The sequence below is a fragment of the Plectrocnemia conspersa genome, unplaced genomic scaffold (genome assembly GCF_051122295.1).
Source record: "Plectrocnemia conspersa isolate PC_06_02 unplaced genomic scaffold, ASM5112229v1 ptg000002l, whole genome shotgun sequence".
NCBI classification, from domain to species: Eukaryota; Metazoa; Arthropoda; class Insecta; order Trichoptera; family Polycentropodidae; genus Plectrocnemia; species Plectrocnemia conspersa.
The window spans coordinates 2238613-2260528 of NW_028277166.1; the positions used below are offsets into that span (position 1 = coordinate 2238613).

General features: G+C 35.2%; 3 protein-coding genes and 1 long non-coding RNA gene across 9 annotated transcripts; 2 read left to right on the forward strand and 2 right to left on the reverse strand.

Moving 5' to 3' along the window:
• The first annotated feature begins 3547 nt into the window (after positions 1–3547).
• On the forward strand, positions 3548–11622 carry LOC148237300 (uncharacterized). 2 transcript variants are annotated; one of them, XR_015808892.1, is made up of 6 exons: positions 3548–5893; positions 5962–6154; positions 7131–7296; positions 7361–7473; positions 10441–10651; positions 11149–11622. XR_015808892.1 is itself a non-coding variant. In XM_088181476.1 (5 exons), exons 1-5 carry the CDS (start codon positions 3621–3623, stop codon positions 10567–10569), a joined length of 2874 nt encoding a protein of 957 aa, XP_088037602.1. In that variant the 5' UTR covers positions 3548–3620; the 3' UTR covers positions 10570–11622. The 2 variants fall into 2 exon arrangements, 1 of the variants encoding a protein (XP_088037602.1); XM_088181476.1 differs by having other exon boundaries at positions 10441–11622.
• Positions 10569–13081, reverse strand: LOC148237301 (uncharacterized). 2 transcript variants are annotated; one of them, XR_015808894.1, is made up of 3 exons: positions 12949–13081; positions 12736–12885; positions 10569–12662 (listed from the first exon to the last, which is right to left on the reverse strand). It is a non-coding gene; the product is annotated as an uncharacterized LOC148237301 (long non-coding RNA). The 2 variants fall into 2 exon arrangements; XR_015808893.1 differs by having other exon boundaries at positions 12736–13066.
• A 779-nt stretch (positions 13082–13860) lies between these two features.
• Positions 13861–17838, forward strand: LOC148237302 (uncharacterized). 4 transcript variants are annotated; one of them, XM_088206158.1, is made up of 6 exons: positions 13861–13933; positions 14712–14758; positions 14819–14894; positions 14952–15043; positions 15118–15223; positions 17683–17838. In XM_088206158.1, the coding sequence occupies exons 1-6, from the start codon at positions 13906–13908 to the stop codon at positions 17700–17702; spliced, it is 369 nt and encodes a 122-aa protein (XP_088062284.1). In that variant the 5' UTR covers positions 13861–13905; the 3' UTR covers positions 17703–17838. The 4 variants fall into 4 exon arrangements, with proteins under 4 accessions (XP_088062284.1, XP_088062285.1, XP_088062282.1 ...); XM_088206159.1 differs by lacking the exon at positions 17683–17838 and adding an exon at positions 15547–16874; XM_088206156.1 differs by lacking the exon at positions 17683–17838 and having other exon boundaries at positions 15118–16874.
• Positions 17823–19762, reverse strand: LOC148237303 (uncharacterized). The gene is made up of 3 exons (XM_088206160.1): positions 19003–19762; positions 18874–18924; positions 17823–18200 (listed from the first exon to the last, which is right to left on the reverse strand). The coding sequence occupies exons 1-3, from the start codon at positions 19652–19654 to the stop codon at positions 17974–17976; spliced, it is 930 nt and encodes a 309-aa protein (XP_088062286.1). The 5' UTR covers positions 19655–19762; the 3' UTR covers positions 17823–17973.
• Between the last annotated feature and the right edge of the window lie 2154 nt (positions 19763–21916).

A 21916-nucleotide genomic window follows, 5' to 3' on the forward strand; every position in this document is an offset into this window, starting at 1 on the left:
ATCTCCCAGCCACGATAGAAATTGAAAAAAATTAGGGTTTGTATGGGATTGGAGTCCAAGTCTTTCAGATATTAGTCACCTACTATGCCACTGGACTATTGTGTTTAAATGATATATATGTATTAAATGACATTTATGTATATAGCCACTAGGGCCAGTAATCTCTGGTCCCAAACTTGTACATTATTTTAGCGCGTGTACACATTACTAAGCTACTAGAGCCGAGCCGTCACTATGGTATGAAGGACTGTCCGCTCATATACAATTCCATCATTTTGTATACAATTTTGTGGCATACACAAACTATCGTTAAGAGCAGGGCCGGCCCTAGGTTATTTGGCGCCCCAGGCAAAAACTAAATTTGCGCCCCCCCCCCTATTAATACTTTAATAACTCATTACATGAGCACAAAAATATAATTCAAATTAAAGTAATTTAATATTATATTTGACACCATACTATTTTTTGAGATTGTGGGTATTTAAGAATTTGCAGTTTTATTTTCGTCGCGATTTTTTGCTCGTGAAATAATCTAAAGAGTTCACAGTAGTGTATACAAAAAAATTATATCAAATTATATTCTTTAACAATATTGTTTGATAATTTTAAGTGAATATTGCGCCTTTATTTGGTATCACGGCGCCCCACAAGATCTAGCGCCCCAGGCGATCGCCTGTACTGCCTGCCCCTCGGGCCGGCCTTGGTTAAGAGTACATAATAAAACCATCGATTCGAATAATCGAGAAAAGTTTTCAGACATGGTTTTGTTGGGGCCTATTTATATTTATATATATATATATATATATATATATATATATATATATATATATATATATATATATATATATATATATATATATATATATATATATATATATATATATATATATATATATATATATATATATATATATATATATATATATATATATATATATATTTCTTTATATTTCATTATAGCCAAAACTTGGCGGGACTCTGGTAGCACTTGCGTGATGGTTTTTTCTCTCTACTGACAACCCTCGGCGCGTTCGTGCCCCATAATTGTATATTCATCATGTAATCAACTTCAAATAATTCTATAAAACACTACTGCAGCGGCTAAATCTGTATCTACTTGCCACCTGTCACCATCCCGTAGCCAAAGTTTTATATACAGCTATGTGAGATAGTGTTTTGAACAAAAATTACATTTTAAACTATACGTTTAGAGCGTATTTAGAAGAAATTAAAAGTAAAGCGACTTTTGTTTCCTTGCAAGGAGACGAAACTTGTCGTTCGCAGTTTATAATCATTTTGCGCTACTTACAACTCTTAATCAGTTAAAATGTTTCTGTCGTTTATTGATGTATACTATGGCTGCAGTAGTAATGAACGAATCACGAAATGGAGTACAACATTTAATGAAAGAAGTTTCCCCTAGTGCCCATTATGTCCACTGTTACATCATTATTGGCTGAATTTGATTTTATAGAAAATCAGTAAAAATACGAAAAAAGCGTGTAGGAATCGGTTGGATTTAAAAATTCAATGGAAGATTTTTAGTTCAATATCTTATCTTTTTTGTTAAATTTTAAAACATGTCGATATACTTTACAACACATTGCAATAAAATAAAAGCATAAATATCATTATCGAAGAAGCATTCAATAAATTTAAACCATCCCTTAATCTTATACGGAATCGCATCGATGATTTTATTCCTGAGGCAGTTCTATTGATAGCGAGGAAATACCTAAAACAAGTTAAAAAAAACTAAAAAGTCCCAAAATGAACGCAAGATTTGAATTAAATAGAAAACACATTTTTAGTATTTAGATTGTTATTTTTTTATTAAAAATTTTACATAGGATAGGATTATTTATGGAAAATGGCTTCCACGGCTTTGCTGGCACATACGCATTCTTTTGTCGAAATTTTCTGCACAAATGACGGCAAATATTACGTTAATTTTAGGACCCCCTATACAAGACTATAAATTGGTTGATAACTTTTCCGAAGTGGTAAAATTAATTGATATTAATTTAGTGACATCTGTATTTACAGCTGAAGCCGAACGTTGTAGCACTCTAATGTTATAATCGTACTTCGAAGCGCCACGTTTCAATTCATATCCCCGTGCAAAATGGACCAATCGGAGACGAGCTTCCCACACCCAATCACAGAAGGGTTTTCCCCCACCAACCAAGTGCGTCCGGCACGCGACTCAACGACTATATAAGGAGGGTCACGGCCGGCGTACATCACTCTTTCTTGGGAATCCAAGCCGGGAGGAACTCTCCCTCTACACTTCACTTCACGTTGGGATTCCAACTAGGGAGGAATCTCTCTCTCTTCTCATCAATAACTTCTGAAAGGGAGGAATCTCTCTCGTCCCATCAAGAACTTCAGAATGGGAAGACCTCTCCCTCTTCAAGGAACCGTCCATGTCCAGGAGGAGTCCAGAGTTAAGACCGTCCGAGCGTCTTAGCTTCGTCAACCAGTCCACGAGCGATTTTGTATCGATTTAACTTCTAAATAAAAACATTTACAACCTACACTCTCGCCTATATTAATAATGTCATTCTTAACACTAAAACGTATAAAAACAATTCGACTTGTCAAGATCGGTTGAATGCTGAATGGATTTTCTGTTTTATAGTATAGATTCATATATTATGAAACAGAAAATCCACGTGTCTGTCATATGTCTGTCACAAGAACTCCCAAATAGTGAACAGTAGCGATGTGACATTTACGCATGTCATTTTGAGTGCCATTCTAAGTCGATAGTGTTATTTTAAACTTTTAAGTTGAAAGTTAAGCTGAACAGCGACGTGCTGACGATAAATTACGTTCTATTGCACCAGGTACTCAAATCAAACCCAGGAAGAGGATTTGCGCAGAAAAGAGTGGGCTCTCCCCTTCACACATATAAACTTTTTACAGCTCGCTTTCAGCAAGAGATACTAAATTCACTAAAGCGCGAGTCCTCCCCTAAATATTTACTATAAATATGGAGTAATTAAGTAAATAAATAGAGTTGTAAGACAGTACTCAATTAGAGAGTCGCTAGAACTACCGTCATATTATTTCTGGAGCATCCACCCCATTTTCTGACTTCCGCCACCAAAACGCCGCCTAGAGGGCGGATGTTAAATCACTATATGTTTAATATATATTATGTTAAGCTTGTAAAATAATAAAAATATTTTTTTGACCCTGGCCCAACATTTTTCTATTGTCACCAGCCGCTACTGTCGATGGCACTGATTAACGATTCTTAGCCAAAAATCAGAGAAGATGTTCATAACAACCTGTTTTCTAAGCGTGGCGCTGATATAATTACCAAGTACCATTTTATTTTGTATTAAACGTTAAAAAAATATCGCCTTCAGCACGTTCTCTATTTGCTAATTTATTTTTAAGATTTAGGAGCTTAAAATTTAAAATTTGTTGACTGTACCGCGTATTTATTTATTAAAACGGAAAAACGCATTTTTGTGCATAAATTAGATTTATGTACAGCATATACTCGCCATTTAATGGTCGTTCATAAATTTTGTTTAGACCGCGTTGAAAGAAAAAGAGGAAGTGGCGCGTCGTCCGCGTTCTGTCTCGAGATTGAGACCGGCGGCGAAATGAGGCGCAAGAGCGAGCGAAATAAGGACAAAGAAAAGGAGAAGGAGAAGGAGAAGGAAAAGGCGAAGCCCGCGCCGGAGAAGCCGAAGCGCGGCCGACCGGCTAAGAGGCGCAAAAAGTCATCCTCGGAGGAAGAGCGCGACTCGGCGGGAGAGCAGGGCGTAGCGCCCGTGGAGTCTCCGCCGCTGCCCGACGATCAGGTGTGGCACGTCAAGGCCTCGGACAGCTCCGCCGACTCCGGCGAGATCCAAAAGCTAAAATTGTGCCTGGCCAGGCCTGCGGGCGAAGCCTCCCCGAGGGGGCGGAAGCCCTTAGACCGCTCGTCCTCCAGGAGCGACGCCTCGGAGACGTCGGAAGACAAGAAGCGCGGCCGGCACCGCTCCAGGCGCTCCTCGGCCAGAGAACATAAGGAAGATGACGACGACGGACCCACGACCAGATCTGCTCTCAAAAGGAGCTCTCCGGTGCCCGAAGAAGTCGAAGTCGTCGATCGAATCGATCAACCTTCCTCTCCGGAAGAAGCGGCAGTCGAAGAATCCGCGCCGGTCGCTAAACAACCAGAGAAGGTAGCTTCCGAAGTAGCGACGTCTTCTTCGCAAGACGTCGAAGATATTCCACCCGGAGAGATAAAATGCGACACAACGGAGAGTCCCGAAACATCGCCCGATTCTACCGTGGACGTGCGACCTATCATACAAGAACCGGAACCAGTAGTAGTCGTATCAGGCAAAGAGACTGAATGCGAAGCGGAACCTGTAATAAAAATAAAAAATAAAAAAATTGTTACAAAAAAAAATGTAATCCAAGAAAAAGTGGTAATAGAAGAACCGAAGATCGCAATTCCCGTCAAGGTAGAAGGATGTGCTGTTAGTAAAGGTAAATTGAATGATAAAACCGATGAATTTACCAACGAAGCGGAAATTATTAAGAAGAAAGAAACCAAGACGATCGAGAAGGACGAACCTGAGAAGGCAAATGTAGAGGTAGTTGAGAGAGTTGAACTCAAACCTAAAAAAGAAGAAATAGAAACTGTTGAGAAAGTTGAACATGAGGTGATTGTCCAAAAGATAGAAACGCAATTACCTGAAAAAGTAGAAATGCAATTACCCGAGAAGATAGAAACAAAAGTTCCTGAAGAGAAAGAAACACAAGTACCCAAAAAAATAGAAACACAAGTACCCAAAAAAATAGAAACACAAGTACCCGAGAATATTGAAACAAAAGTACCTGAGAAGAAAGGAACACAAGTATCCAAGAAAATAGAAACACAAGTACCCAAGAAAGTAGAAACACAAGTACCCGAGGAGATTGAAACAAACGTACCCAAGAAGATAGAAACAAAAGTACCCGAAAAGATTGAAATAAAAATAACCGAAAAAATAGAAACAATAGTACTTGAAAAGATAGAAACACAATTACCCGAGAAGATAGAAGCAAAATTACCTGAGAAGATAGAAGCAAAATTACCCGAGAAGATAGAAACAAAAGTACTCGAAAAGATTGAAACAAAAGTACCCAAGAAGATAGAAACAATAGTATCCGAAAAGGTAGTCGAAGAAGTGATTGTCGAAAAAGAAAAAGTATTTGAAACCAAGGTAGTTCAAGAAGAAAAGAAAGAAATCGAACCAGTGGTCGATAAACCAGTCGAAAAAGTCAAAGAGAAGACTGAAATCATAATCGAAAAACCTAAATCACCAAAAAAGGAGATCACCGAATCGATCAAATTACACGATTTGCCCAAAAGTACGAGAACTGAAGTTCACACAGAAACAGCGACTACAACGACCGCCGCTAGGAAACGCAAATGGGGCTCCAGACCCAAATTATCCAAGTCGAATTCCGTCAACATCTCTACTGATTCGCTAAAGAACATAATATCGAACGTCGAACCGGTGGGCGCTGACGAAGTCTTATTCGACGTCAAGAGTAGTAACGATTCCGAGCCGAAGCCCAAGAAAGCCAATGTCGACTTAGATAACAAAAAGACAAACGGAAAGTATAGCATACCCGAATTGGCGCCCGAGAGGGAGACGGTCGGAAGCTTGGCTCACAGAAAGATCTCCATCGTTAACGAAGAGACGTCCAAGTTGCAACGCTCGCCGAGTCCGCCCAAATTCAAAACTTCCGCGATTTTGTACATCACCAACTTGGTGAGACCTTTCACTCTACCTTTGTTGAAAAACTTGCTTCAGAGGACGGGCAGGATAGTCGAGAATGGTTTTTGGATAGATAAAATCAAGTCAAAGTGCTACGTACAATATGAAACAGAAGAGTGAGTCTAATTAGTTATGATAATAATTTATTTGCCATGAAGAATTTTACAATTGTACTTTTTTACAGCGAGGCTATCGAGACGAGGCACGCTCTACATGGAGTCACATGGCCTTTCTCGAACCCGAAGACTTTAAATGTCGATTTCGGTTCGAGGGAGGCCATGGACGAAGCTATGGCCACCACTGAAGAAGACAAATCGGGCTACGCAGACGCCAGATCGAAGGATGCTCAAAACAAAGACAGGAAAATTGGAGGAATTGTACGTTTTCTATTAGGTTATATAATATAATTACATATGGATCTCATATCCTAGGTTTGTGGTATATGAAAATTAAAACAACATTCTATCTCACGAAGGATTATTACAATAATATAGAAATTTGCTTGTAATTTTCTTATTTATTCGAAATTAATTCTTAGATCCTTCTTTACATAGTAACATCTACATTAATCGTGTAGATTTTTATCACTGCCTTTCTTCTCAACAGTGCAGTATACACTTAATAATTAATCGATATTAAGAGTCTCTTCAACTCCTGGTTGCTCTGTGGTATCTAGACGGAAGCAGAGTATTGGCTTTTACTCCCAAAACATCTGTGGCTGGTGGGGAGAAGTTCTGCTTATTATTGGGGCTGATGAGGAGTAAATAAAATTTGCCAAAAATTGTAAAAAAAATTAATTGTTCAACAAAAATTCATTAATACTAGAAATTTCCTTGTTGATACTTAATCAGATCAAAATAGTATTTAGCGTTTATTGTAGTCCCTACTGGAAGTCATCGCACAAGCAGGCGAACCTTTTTCTGGTTGCTGCCAATGAATTTTTTGATGTCTCGGTACTCAACGAATGGAAATTATATTTACGATCGAGTTCATGAACTTTTCTAGAACTGTTGCCCATAAATGTTCACATATCTGTTATAAATCACTAGATTTTCAACAGTTATATTGTCTCTTGATTGCTTTTCGATTTAGCAGACTCCAAAATCAGCCTAAAATGCTGAAAGTGTTGTAAGGTCTTGATAACCTACATAATAAGAAAATGATTGCTCTTTGTAAGTTACTTACATCTTCTAGTCTTTCTAATTCTTTTACGCATCCGGACATTTGTGATCTTTACAGTTTCAAGATCAGTTGTGTTCCTTATTCACATCTTAATTGTATGACGAACCCCAGAGTGATATGCAACAATAAAAGCGCTTTAATTACTCTGAAAGATTATTATTTAATTTACAGGATAGCGATGAGAAAGTGTTGGAAAAGCGGACGGCAGTCAGAGAGTGGGATTTAGGTAAGGGAGAAGGTAGAGAAGAGTATTTGGACAGACCAAACAACCGCCAGCGCGATGCACTCGATCCCGAACGGAAAAAACGAAGAACCAAATCACGAAGTCCTTCACCAGGTATATAAAGCACGTTTGTTTATAAACTGATTTAATTGTGATATTAACTCGCCAATTCTTACAGCACGTAAATTCAAAAAGAAAGAGGAAGAAGCGCCGTCTAAGCTTTTGGACGATTTATTCAAGAAAACCAAGACAACTCCTTGCATATACTGGTTACCGTTGGATCCAGAAGTTGTAAGTATTGTTTAAGTAAAGTATGCTATTCATCAGGTGTACAAATGAGTTTTGGTCTTTTTAGTTTTTTTTCGTAATTGTACATATCGATACAGAGATATATTTGTAAAAACTCGAGATACCTATTGTAACTTTTATTAACTCTTTCAATGCTTACGGACATCAATTGAGGTTTGTAAGTGATGTTTCGCCAGTGCTGCGGATGTCATCCACTGTTTTACGGATGGTTTATGAATGTAATTTATAAAAAAATCATTAAAATAGTCATCTCTAGAGAACCTTTAAGAATCTAAACATTGTTTTTTTATTTCCTCACGGACCTCTCGTTCAAAGTTCGCGCATCTCTTCCATTATATAAATTATATCATACTTCTTTGATTTTTGTTTCTTAAATATGGAATACCTCACCAAAAATTAGTCAAATTTAATATTTAATAGATAAGCTATTCGACTGCATATCTATCTCAAAAACTAACGAAATATCTTATTGTATGTTTGAGGTATCGAAATGTACTATAGTACTTTCATGAGCTACATTTTACCTTATTATTGAAGTACTTAATAACATCACATAGCTTGATTTTATTTAATCATACCAATATCACTAAAGGCTATCAATCAGAATTATAATATCACATGTTTTTGGTACAAGTTTATCAAAATTTTCAACACATTTATAAATTATTTATACTGCTTGGGTTCCTAAACGTTATAGCGACTCTTAGTTGCCTGGATTGCTGGGAGTAGACTTGTAGTTGGATGAAAAACGGAATTCAGGTATCAGCTGAGAATCAATATTTGAGCCTATCCTAAAGTCATATGAGTGAGATTTAGCGAGGCCTAGATCAGCTCTGTCGAAGGGTGCAACCAGAGTGGATCTTAACCAACTTACTTCAATGTTGTGGTGTCTGTGTACAGTCTTTCTCACTACATCTCCAGTGCTAGCCAGATAGCTTCAATCTGTCGATATCTGAAGTTTCATGGAGATCTAGGAAAATATAGATCAACTCCTCTGGGCCTGTGGTGTTCTGCTCCAATGAAATTTTCATTCATCAATACTTATTTCCTGTGAACGATTTAAAATGTAAAATATGTGTACACCAATATCCACTTGTTATGGTCTTCTGTTCGAAAAATATTTTATCGAAATTCTCCGGGGGCGAAACAACGTCAGTATATTTTTTTTATATATACTATTTATTTGCCCTCTAAAATGTGGTATAATAATCCATATTTAACACATGTGACATTGCTTTTAACCCTCTGTGTCAATAGATTTTGTTAAGAATGTAATATTATATTAAATTTTAATTTAATTTATATAATTGACATGTGCAGTCGACCCCCCTATTGCGCAGAGATTGGGACTTCGTTATAGGGGGAACTAGGCACCCATACAAAATTTGAGGTTAAGTTCTTCCAACTGTATTTTGTGAATTTAATGAAATCAGAAAATCAAACTTTTTCCCATTTTTATGTATTAAATGACCTTGTATTTAGTTTGTAAACAAGACCACCTGCTCTATGTTCTTCTTGCGACACGTGCGCGAAGAATGTCCTTGATTTTGCGAGCGCCAGGGGAGCTAAACGCAACAGTTTTTTAATTATTTTTTAAAATGCACAAGCTCTACAATAAATAAATAATAAAAAGTAAATATAAATTATTAAACTTTTCTGCAGTATGTTTTATTTTAGGATATTAATTGAAATCTATTAATTATAATGAAAACAAACAATGCTAGAAATGAAAAAAGTTAAAGATCTTAAATCGTGTAATTATGCATTTAATTACTGTCAGTGTCGTATAATATCAAGTTCCATCGACACCTTTTTAATACCTTAATTTTATTAATAACATGATAATTTTCTTTATTGTCTTCTGTCTGCATTTCTTCTCGAATTTTATATTTAGGGTGTTTGGCATTTTTCTAATTGTTTTTTTAATTAAGCGGATTGTTCTGTGGAACAATCGTATTGAACAAATTATTATATTTACATGGATTTTGCATTTAAATTTTGAAATAAAAAATTATCTAAGTTTAAAAAGATCACGTATTATTTTAAATGCACTAACATTTGAATGTTGGATATAAAGTGTCTTATAGCATATATCTAAATATATTTTATGATTCATTAATACTTTTTTAGATTTGTAATAAATATGTATTCCATAATTAAATAATTTTATTATAAAAAATTAGAATGGTTGAAACTCCCTGAAAAGTGTAGACATAATGTATTAAAAAAACATATATTGATTTGCTTGATCATAATTTTTAAAAGTACGCTATAGGAGGGACTGCCGCAAACGCTATAGGAGGCTTACTGTATTCAGTTTAACTTTTGTACACCTTTTTGAAAAAATATATTTTTTCCTTATTCCTTTCTAGAAAGACAGTATAGAAGATTTTGAGCATTTTTTGTCAATAGAGTCAGTTTTTAAGAGGTTGATGGTATAAGGATGCAATATCTTGTGGGTTGTTTTGCTCTAAAGCTGGGCCTTTTATATTCGCACTCCGTAGGACAAATGTTTGATCAGATAGGTATAACTTCTCCCTTTTACTGCTAACTTGTACAGTATCCAATTGTATAGAACGTGCATTCTTCGACTAGTCCACATGCGCTTGAGAAATTAGCTGCTTACTCCTTGATATGATCTTTGAAAGCCAATTGTTAACGTTGGCAACCCATACACCTTTGTAAGTTATCTCTTATTTATGAGTGTCATTTATGAGTGTCAACCAATATTTTGCTAAAGCTCGCTGGATCTGTAGATTAGTAATTTATGCACTTGATCCTGTACTATTGTGATTTATGTGAGTGGTTTTAACAGTTTAAATATTGATGTTGATCTATCAGGGTAATGTGTGATGTTTCAAGATTGAATGAAAAAAAGACTGAAACTTATTTGTACACCTAATATAAATAAAGTATATTGGAAAATATAATAATTATATATATTTTTAGATATTAATCAAGGAGGAACAAAGGCGCAAGCATATGGCCGAACACGAAAGGCGCTTTGAGGAATTACGTAAAGCTGATGAACAGCGGATGTCGAATCGCCACACCCACCATACAAATCGACACAGATAGGCTTCTGTAACGCGTTGCATGGAAGGCTAGCTATCAATCTTCGAGTAGAGGGACCACTCATAGCGGAGTTTTACCCACTATGGTCGGTTCTTTGAGATCCCCATTTATTTTTAAATAATCTTCCGTTATTAATAACATACATACAAACACACAGACACAGACACATCTTTCATAACTTAAGAGTTCGTATATAAACATAAAACCAAGAGTATTTAGGTTACAATCGTTTTCCTGTCACAACAAAGATGTATTTTATATTTAATCGCACGCGTATTAATGTTAGGTTTATTGTTTTCTTTTTTGTGATTTTTAATATATTATATATTGTCTAATAATTGTTCGGTTTATTATAGTGATTAATTTGATGAAGTGACTCCAATGATTGAATACATAACTCAACTCTTACACACACACACGATCCTAACACGCCATTACTGTATCTTCTTTCTTTCTTTTTATTCACTTTTTCAGTTGTTTATAGCCGTAACGAGGGCGTTACTTACGATTAGTTGATCTAATAACAGTTTAAAAGATTGTCATGTCCTTTTCATTAATAACTTTTTGACAATATTCCATCAGGCCTCTGTTGGCCTGGGGAGGAAAGTGCATCGAGATGGGTAATGGGAAAATTCGTCACCGAAAGCCCAGCGGTCTACTTTGAGTTACGACAACCTTACGTGTAAAAATTCACCGATCCGAAAATGACAGCCTGCCGAATATATCGCTGTGTATAAAAAAAACGATCCGGCTGATAAACGAAAACACACAAATACGTTTATCCGAGTTTGTAAATTGTGTGTAAAATGGACTACTTCACGAAATTGTTTGCGACTCGTTGAGACAAATGCGTTCCTCTTGGAATATAGTTACATGTTTCCAAAACCGGAACTGGCTCTTAAATATTGATCAAAGATCGACATTATCGACGCATATGAGGAGACTACGATTTAGCAGCTTCATGTTTATTACATAAATCATGGATTACAAACTATGTTGGACACATTCTGAGAATCAGTGTATAAATGTTAATGTGGAATAAATGAAAATTTAGTAGAACGTGTGTATTATTTGATTACATTATGTATTTCCAATTCTTTTTGTCCCTCCCTATAATAATGCACTGTAGTAATATACAACACAGGCTCAATATTTAGGAATAGAGGATCTATTAAAAACTAATACTTATAGTGAAATTTTTAACAGCGTCTTTGTAGAAAGCTCTATGTTTCTTAGTTTTTTCTATCTGTTGATAACCGGCGCTTATTATATAGTGAGACAGATGTTCATCTAACAATAATATAATTATTGTATTGTTTTGTACAACAAATTAGTTATCTTAACGTCAGGTAACTTACCGTCAAGAAAATTTTAAATGGAGTTTACTAAATTAAAGCAAGCCAATCTTAAAATGTAATTCTTTTATTAAAAAATAACATATACACATTATGTAATTATAACATTTGTCAATCAATTAAAAGAGCTTTGGCGCTCAACTTTGTCGTTTCTATTATATTATTTTAAATATATGTTTGGATCAGGATTAGCTAATTTACAAGACGTCGTTGAACGGTTTTAAAGAAATTAAAAAGGAGAAGCATACATCCTTCGAAAGCTATTCTCGTGTCATGAATAGGTTATGGTTGAAACGCTCGAGACATTGACAGTTGGCTAACGCGTCACAGTCTAAATCAGTGGTCTTCAACCTGATGGTCCGTGGTCCGTGTAAACTTTCACCCTATTCAGGGTATCCCCTACTGATGCGACACAGCTTTGTAGTTTTTTCAACTTCATATTTGTGTGAAAAGACTTATTCATCTATGTCAGTAATAAAAACCAAACAGAGGAATCGATTGGGTGTTAGTTCAACGCTTCGTCTCTCAGAAAACACGCTGCAACCACGCATATCAAATTTGCATGCAAAAAAAGCAGCAGCAGATGTGCAGCACTAACATACAATTGTAATTTTATAGCATTAGATTAAATAAATAATATTCTATCTAACATTGGTTTTTATTTTGGGTTGACGCCGGTCCGCGAAATATTTTTCCCATTTTCGCCGGGCTGCGGATGTAAAAAAGTTGTAGAGCACTGGTCTAAATAATAACCATTAACTTATAATAATAATTTAAAACAAAAATTCATTAATATTTTATATTAAATACATACTAAAATTATTAATTCTTTCGCGCCCGCCCTCCAGGGGGGCGCTGTCGTAGTGGAAACCAGTAATAAGTGAGACGTAGATGCTCCAGCAATGTGTGTCGTTGTGACGACTGATTAATGACCTTTATTTATTTTAATCGCTCCATATTTATACTAAATATTTAATACGTGTACTAATTATTAATGGGAAACACGTGTAAATAATGAATTACATACAATTGAATTCGTTTGTAACATGTGTTTGGCGATGGGTGGCAATTAGACATAGATTGAGCCGCTACAGTAGTGTTTTATTTAATGATTTATTAACATGCTGTGGGCGCGGGCCCACAACGGCGCGCGCGTGAACGCGCCGTAAGCAAATAATACCAATGTTATCAGCTAATTAATCACGTACATTGTAATTATTACTACGAAATCACTATTAACTGAAACTTTAAATACATGTGTATATTACATTTTATTAGTTAACATATCTTATTTTTTTATGTAAAATATCATATAAAAGTATTTGTTGTTTTTCTTGATTATCATATTCAAATTGCATTTATGATTTATAAGTGTAATATTATATCAGCTTATAACGTTCTAGGTATATAGTTCCAATTATTCATAATTATTTTTCAGAAGCAACAGGAAAACGACTTAACAACTTATTTGGCTATTCGTAAAAAATTATAACACAGGAATGTTTTCATGTCATCCCGAAAAGATAAGTGATTATTTCTCAAATATAATGCTAATTTGTTCAGCTAAAGAACTACGTGCAATTATAGCAAAAATATTAAGTTTTGTGCCACCGAACCCGCGGTCGACGCGAAAGATCAATGTTAATTATAAGACGCTTTTATGTATTATGTTTTATAATCTATAGTCTAGGTAATGATAATTTTTGAATTTTATTACAAAATTATTTGTATAATGTGTGTTTATTATATACAAATTAATGATGATTTGACTTAGATTTTCTTTTTCATTCAGTTTTTGTGGTACCCATTTTTCCATTATTGAACATTTTCTATAGCATATAGATGTGCATAACGGTTGCAGGAGAACGGTTGGATTAGCTTTAAAATACCCCGACAATTTTATTTTTTACCTGCTCGAAATATATTCTGTTTCGACCATAAAATATGATCTGTCATTTGTGACAGTTGTTGCAAAATCGCTACAATGTCGTTTTCAAGTTTTATCAAAATTGGTATAGTTAAAATCATTTTTAATGCTTTAAATCAGCGTTTCAAAGATATTCGTCGTTCTGTAATGGTGTAAAAAGTATGACCTTAATTATGTGTGAAATTTATATATTACATAAAATCTCGTCAATAGAATATTAAAATCATAACTGATTTGTGAATAATGTGAAAATTAATATGAATCTCTTTATATCGTAGTTTCTGGTAGTTACTATTTTTGTTTATTCATTTATACACAAATTATATGACTCAGACCTTGACGCGATATCCGCTAAAATGATAGTGACGCATAATGTTTTATCCTGTCTTCTTTTATTTTGAAATATTTTTTCATGTCATATATTTATTTTTAAATGAATAAATATTTTGAATATCAAAGCAATTTTTTCTTAGCTTGTCATCATAGATAAGGTTTTTCTATATTTTCCTGATCTTACAGGTGAATAATTACAATATAATCGAGCTAGGTCCTGCATAGTGACATCTATTGATTGTAATCTGTAATAGTTTATAATTAATAAAATATATGTCACTGATTTTACAAACTTAAATTTCAATCTAGTGTCTCACTATGTATTTAGTAGTTGTCGATTGTGTTTACCCAGTTGTAACGCATTTGACTAACGGCTAAATTTGTTTATTTTTATTTATCTTTATAATAGTATATGTATGTATTGAACACAAGCTTGCATTCTGAAAACTGGAAAACGCTGCTTTAAAACATTGTATCATATTCACACTGGCGCCTTCTAAAATAACACTATAAACAAACTATTTTTATAGAACCAGATATTGAAAACGACGATGAAAAAATTGATATTGTATTTAAGGTAAATGAGATAAATATTTAAAAAATAAAATAACAATAATTAAAAATGTTTATTTTCTAGTGCAAAAATGAAATTATAGAAAATGACAACAATGAAGATTATGGTGTACAACAATTAAATGATTTGCTTGAAATTGGTTAGAAATTTTAATAAATACACATATATTTAAATTATATAATATATATATTTACAGAAACACATGATGTCAAAGATGTTCTTATAACAAATACTATTGACACGGACATTTTATCTTATGATGATCCGAATGTTCATACCGAAGCACAAGTAATAGTCAAATCGAATATGTATAATTTGTTATTGAACAAATATTTTTTTTCTTCATGTTTCTTTGTTTTTAGGAACGAGAAAGAGTAAAATTTGAAATATCGTTTGGTGATATTCATCATTACTACAAAGATGAGAATTATATGTGTCCGAATTGCCATAAATTGTTTATTCAAAAAGGTGATTTTCTTCAGCATCTTAATTTACATTCAGATTGTCAAAGAAAATTTGAAAAGAAATCATTTAAATGTGGCATGTGTGAAAAGGTATGCCAAAGTAAAAGTAACCTTTCACGCCATATTATGAATATTCATAGTGATTCTCTAGATTTTGATTGTAATAAATGTGGAAAAAAATTCGCAACTAAAGGCAATCTTTTACGACATGTGACTATTCATAATAATTCATATAATTTTGAATGTAACAAATGTGAAAAGGTTTTTAACTTTAAAGCTAAACTTACAAGCCACATGAAAATTCATAACGATTCGTGCGATTTTCAGTGTAGCAACTGTGGAAAAGCGTTCAAATGTAAAATTTATCTTTCAAGACATATGAAATCTCACAGAGAATCATTCGATTTTGAGTGCAACGAATGTGGAAAAGCATTCAAAACTAAAAATTCCATTTCACATCATCTTACGATATTCCATAGTGATTTCAGCGGCTTTCAATGTAACAAATGTGGAAAAATGTTTAAAAGTAAAAGTAATCTTTCAGGTCATGTTACGAATGTACATAGCGAATCCCATGATTTTGAATGTAACAAATGTGGAAAGTCATACACAACAAAAAGTAGTCTCGAGCGTCATATGATTATCCATAATGATTTTTATGATTTTAAATGTAACTTATGTGATAAAGCTTTCAAATCTAAAAGTAATCTTTCGTACCATATGAAAATTCATAGCAACTCTACCGACTTTCAATGTAACACATGCGGGAAAGGGTTTAAAACTAACAGTAATCTCAAAGCGCATATTTTGAATAATCATAATGGTTCTTTTGACTTTGAATGTAATACGTGCGGTAAAAAATTTCCGGCTAAAAGTAATCTTTTACGACATGAGAATATTCATAATGATGCATATAATTTTAAATGTAGCGTATGTGAAAAAGTTTTCAAAACTAACGTTAACCTTTATTTACATATGAAAATACATTCTGAATCGCGTGACTTTCAATGTGATGAATGCGGAAAGGCGTTCAGAACTAAAGGTAATCTTTATGGACATATTTTGGATGTCCATGGCGATTCTTTTGACTTTGAATGTAGTAAATGTGGGAGGAAGTTCGCACAGCATGGTAGCTTTTCACGACATATGCTCACTCATGGCGTTTCTTATAATTTTGAATGTAGCAAATGTGGAAAAGTGTTTAAAAGCAGAAGTAACCTTACATATCATATGCAGCTTCATAGTGATTTGTGTAACTTTGAATGTAACAAATGTGGTAAAGTATACAAGACTAAAGGTTCTCTTTCAAAGCATATGGATATTCATAGAAATTCTTGCGACTTTAAATGTAGCATATGTGAGAAAGCATTTCAAACCAGAAATTCGCTTTCATCCCATATGACACTTCATAGAAACTCTCATACATTTGAATGTGACAAATGTGGCAGAATATTTAAAATAAGAAATGAAATTGAAAAGCATTTATTAATTCATGCTGAATCTTATGGCTTTAAATGTAGCAAATGTGAAAAAGAATTCAAAACTAGACATAATCTTTCACGTCATGTGAAAACTCAGCACATCTTAAAAAGAAAATAAGTTTATGTATATTTATATCAATACCTACTGGAATAAATCAAGAATAAACTATATCAGCCCAATGTTTCCATCGTATCCTTTTAATAAAACCTGCATATTCCATACAACAGCAGTTCAAATTTAAAAAATATTTTCTTTAAGTGGCTATCTTTTAAATATCAATAATAATAAATATCAACGCCTTTTAAAGAAAAGTGGACATTAAGATCAATTATGTATAGTAAACTCCTGACAATATTATAATTTTACTGCTATTAAATATATGCAATAAAAACTATTTTGAAGCCATTTTGCTTTTACACAAGTATTTTTTATAAATAATATCAGAAAATATGAGTAAATCAACAATCCTCTTCGCCTCTGACTCATTGAATAATCATGAGTAATTTGAGGCGAAACTGGAATCTCTGTTTTAGTCTGATGATGTATTATAGGGGGCTTATTTTAATATATATATATTTAAATATCATTATGGCCAAAATTTGGCGGCACTGGTAACACTGGCGTAACGGACAGCCTTCTCGTGGAAACTGGCGAGCCTGCACGCTGGTGCGTGCCCGTTCACTTGTAACCAACATTAAACTTTGCGGTGGGATGGTGACGGGTGGCAATTAGACACAGATTGAACCGCTACAGTAGTATTTTATTGTGATACGAAGTTGTTACATGTTATATACAAGTGATCAAAGTGCAGGGCTCGCCCTCGTGGTGTCGAAAAACCCAGAGCGTCCGTTACGCCAGTGTTACTCAAGTGCCGCCAAGTTTTGGCCATAATGAAATAAAAAGATATATATATATCCTTACATAAGAATATTTGTGTAATAGTATAGCAATACAAAAGTGATTAATTTGATCATTCTGTAGAATGGATAGGCGCTATTTGAATACTAGCTAATAAAACGACAGAGCTGTTTAATTCTTTCAATCAATCCGTCCATGGACGAATCTATGAATAACATATAACTAAAATTATATTATTATAATAACTAATCAATAAAATACTGTTTGTTTTAATAAAAATATTTTATTTTGCGGCATTAAATTTAACATAAATATTTCTAGTTATTAAATAACAAACATAAAAAGGCACTTAATATTACTTAGTTACTAACATATACCAAGTCTTATTAGTATATGTATATCACAATGGCAGCGTTAAGTGGCATTTCCGTATGGCGGCTTTGATATCTTAGGTTTGATTTCCGATGTCGGCTGGTCTTGGTGTATCTTCATCAGATGGCTACGCATATCGTAGGATCGAGAGAATGAGCGGTGGCATACAGGACATTGGGTCTTTCCGGTGTGCGAGTCTTTGTGTAGAGTCAGCGAAGTGGGATGTTTAAAGCCTTTCCAACACAATTGGCAACGGAATTTATCACCATCTGAAAAAAATATTTAGTTCGTTCTGATACATAGTTTATTTGTATTGTAATGTAGGCGAGAACTTCCATGAGAAAAAATTATATGATTTTTTACTTCTGAGAAGATATAATTGTTTTTTGCGCTCTCCTATTGGTCAATATTCGGTTTAGATATGCTTAATTTGATTTTCACTTATTGTAAATTATAATAATGTTATAAAAAGTCTTAATATGAATGCCAGATAACTGAGCGTTTCTGAGATTTTATTGCTTTTGAAGTGGACTAAACAGGGATCCCTTGAATTTCGCCAGAAATTGCATGTCATTTAATGAAATACTATGAATCTTAATGAATTGGAAATGCTAAAAAAACGACCACTGTCTGGCTAACTTTTGCCTCCCCTGGAAAAAACTGAAATGACGTCACTGATCAGTTAAATTATTCAAGTAAACATTTGAAAGATTCCAATCGAAAATTTGATATGGAATAACATTTTCATTAATAAAAAAAAATTTGATAAATTATCGTTAATTGATCCAACAGTCAATCACAAGAGCAGAATTGAATAAATAATTTGCACAGTCTTAAGTATAAATCCCAATAAATTATTGCGGAAGATGAAATCGAGCGATGTAGAATAGGAAGAATGTTAAGAATTGTTGAGCAGTTATTTTTTAGAAGAGAAATACAAACCTTGTGTGACTTCTTTCATCATCGGGTCTGATGTCAAATCATATGCAAGTTCTAAAAAATAATATTTATAATACATTAGTGATATTCTTAGTCTATATTCTATAAAGAATTTATATTAATTAATTTAACCCGTTTTTATGTTAAGGTTATCTTCGTTTTTGGGTTTACTTAAATCACTAGGGCTCGGTTCAATTTCGGTATCGCTCACATCGGCATCTCCTAACATTTGTACGGCTTGTTCTGGAATGTTTTCAGTTTCTAAGTCTTTTTCGTTGCTATTGTTATCGTGGTGTTTTTTGGACAGCTTTCTACGTTTGGGCTCAGTGCAATTGTCATCGATTTCGTGATTGTTCGATAACACCTGCTGTGGTTCGTTTTCTAAGCCGGCCAATCCTTGAATCTTCAACAGTTGTGCGGTGCTAAGGAACGAGGTGAGCCTATGCCTGGGCACTTCTACCTCTCCGTGGTATATGAAGTGTATTAAATCTAGCAAGTCTTCGTGCTGGAAGTCCCGAAACACTATTACCGGATGAGTCGAAGGGTTATCTTCGAAGACGGATTTAAAATACGGGCTACAGGCAGCTAACAGGATGCGGTGAGCTCGAAGTTGTCTTCCCTGGCAGCTCAGAGTGACGTCGCAGAGCATTCCGTGGTCTCTCAGTCCCACCAAGGCGCCCGTTATGACCTTCATGTATGAAGGCGCTAACCATTTCAACGCATACTCTGTTTCTTGGCTGTTGGGCGAAGCGTTCATTATTATTCCAGTCCTGTCGGTGGACATTGTTGCGTTCGGCGTCTTGTCGTATCTGTCAATTTTGCCACATTTTGGTCTTAACACCGCATTTACTAACGTACTACTCGAGTATTTGACAGATCTAATAAATAAATACACAATTCTTACTAAAAAAACATAAACATAATCTGGCTGTAGAAATAAAGTTAAGTTTAAAGAATTTAAGAAAAATCTTTGAATGCATATTATTTTTTACATAAAATTGCAAGACTCTTGATAAATATTTATAACTTTGTTTATGTATGAATATGTACCTCAAACTAGGGAGAAAGTATATCTATTATAAAACTGTGTTTATGACTATTTTTGCTTATTGAATTTACAAAATATCAGAAAGTCGAACCGAAAGAAATATTTTTTATATTTTAATTACTGAGTAAGAACATTGTCATTTATTCATATATAAGTTATGACTCATAATCTCTTCAATTTTGAAAAGTTTTGCGGTTATAGACCTTGTCAAATTAGCCACATTTACAGCTTCATCAAAAACGAGTTTCAAATTCTCAGAAAAATGCATTGATTTTAGATTTTATCAGTGAATTGAAGCGGTAACCGAGTTGAGTGTCATATTTTAAGAGTATTACAGATTCCATTGGCATATAGCATGCAATAAAATTTATAAGATGTTGGAATTTATCTTGCAACAATTGCATCAATTGAGCTCTAGGGCATTTGAATGTGAGCCTTGTATAATCAAGTCATTCACTACAGTGAGTATTGAAAAAAGACTGTAAAACCCACATTGTAAATTAAAACGTAAGATGGAAAATATAAAAATTGCATAGTATATTATGATCGTGCAAATTAAAGATAGATGACATAAATCATGTTTTTTATGGATATATGTATGTAGTATATAAAAACACAATATTCATTCTGGGATATGCTTTTAAAGATACCACACAACAAACTATTAGAGAAAATAATAAAAAACTTTAGGGGTGGTGATGATGGCGGGTGGCAATGAGACACAGATTGAGCCGCTGCAGTAATATTTATTTGACGGTTAACGGTGTTTACATGGTTAGAATGGGGCGGACGCGCGACGGCACGCGTCCGAACCCTTACAAGCTTGCCGGAAGAGAGAAAAAACACGCCACGCAATGCCATTCTAGCGCCGACCAGTTTTGGCCATAACACATCTAAATTCGGCTCCCATATAGCTCCCGCCCTAGCGATTTACAATCGCGATATTCAACTAGAGCGAGAGAATGGGAGCCTTGGCACTACTGATGATAAAATGCTGGTGGCACAAAAGTGGCAAAGTCGTGACGTATGGTGCGGCAACACGGCCTCCAGCGACGCGCGGCGTGCTTCGCTCCAAGCAGAGTGGAACACGTGTAGATCCGGGCGGCGCGTAGGGCTCCAGGGGGCGAGAGAACAACGGGCATGTCCGGGAGCACCTATCGGGGGCCTGTGGTGCGTCTGTGCAGCTACACAGGGCGCGCGCGCGACGGGCTGAGGACATGCGGTCGGAGCTCGGAGTCGCAGGGGCGTAGCCCTACGGGTGCGTGACGGGTCACGCGTGGTCCACTCCATCCTGGTCTACGGCAGCACTTCGGTGGCTTCTCGCTAGAGGCGCGTGGCGGCGCCGGGTGCTTCCTGGGTCACGTGGTCGGTGGCGGCGTCTGTCAGTGGCGACGGTGGCTGACGATGGCGGCACATGGTCGGGGGCGCAGGCCCATCGTCTTGGTGGTCCGCCAGCTCGAGTCCGGATCCAGGGAAGCACCGGCGGGATGGCAGCAAACAGCTCAGCAGCGGCTCGGCTTTTGTACTGCAGCGGCGTCTGTGTCTGCCATTTTAAATCTGACTCCATGTACGTGCTCAGGATCACGTCGCAGGTTACCAATTTAGGGGTGGTGATGATGGCGGGTGGCAATGAGACACAGATTGAGCCGCTGCAGTAATATTTATTTGACGGTTAACGGTGTTTACATGGTTAGAATGGGGCGGACGCGCGACGGCACGCGTCCGAACCCTTACAAGCTTGCCGGAAGAGAGAAAAAACACGCCACGCAATGCCATTCTAGCGCCGACCAGTTTTGGCCATAACACATCTAAATTCGGCTCCCATAAAACTATAATTAAATTATATAATAAATGCTTATCTACAACTGGTGTTGTTAACTCAATCACCGCGGCTGATATTTTTACCCGTCATTTCGAAATTTACTAATATGTGGGGGAGTACATAAGTTATTTAAATATTATTTGAATAAAAAAAAGTATTTTTCAATCTTAAATTAT

Excerpts from the sequence above, each read along its gene's own strand:
- LOC148237300 (XM_088181476.1), top strand. The coding sequence starts at position 3,621 with ATGAGGCGCAAGAGCGAGCGAAATAAGGACAAAGAAAAGGAGAAGGAG. Across the intron at positions 7,297-7,360 it reads ATCACGAAGTCCTTCACCAG|CACGTAAATTCAAAAAGAAA; the intron begins GTATATAAAGCA and ends CAATTCTTACAG. Across the intron at positions 7,474-10,440 it reads TACCGTTGGATCCAGAAGTT|ATATTAATCAAGGAGGAACA; the intron begins GTAAGTATTGTT and ends ATATATTTTTAG.
- LOC148237302 (XM_088206156.1), top strand. The coding sequence starts at position 13,906 with ATGTCGTTTTCAAGTTTTATCAAAATTG. Across the intron at positions 14,759-14,818 it reads AAATTGATATTGTATTTAAG|TGCAAAAATGAAATTATAGA; the intron begins GTAAATGAGATA and ends TTTATTTTCTAG. Across the intron at positions 14,895-14,951 it reads AAATGATTTGCTTGAAATTG|AAACACATGATGTCAAAGAT; the intron begins GTTAGAAATTTT and ends ATATATTTACAG.
- LOC148237303 (XM_088206160.1), bottom strand. The coding sequence starts at position 19,654 with ATGTCCACCGACAGGACTGGAATAATAATGAACGCTTCGCCCAACAGC. Across the intron at positions 18,925-19,002 it reads TAACCTTAACATAAAAACGG|AACTTGCATATGATTTGACA; the intron begins GTTAAATTAATT and ends ATTATTTTTTAG. Across the intron at positions 18,201-18,873 it reads GATGAAAGAAGTCACACAAG|ATGGTGATAAATTCCGTTGC; the intron begins GTTTGTATTTCT and ends TATTTTTTTCAG.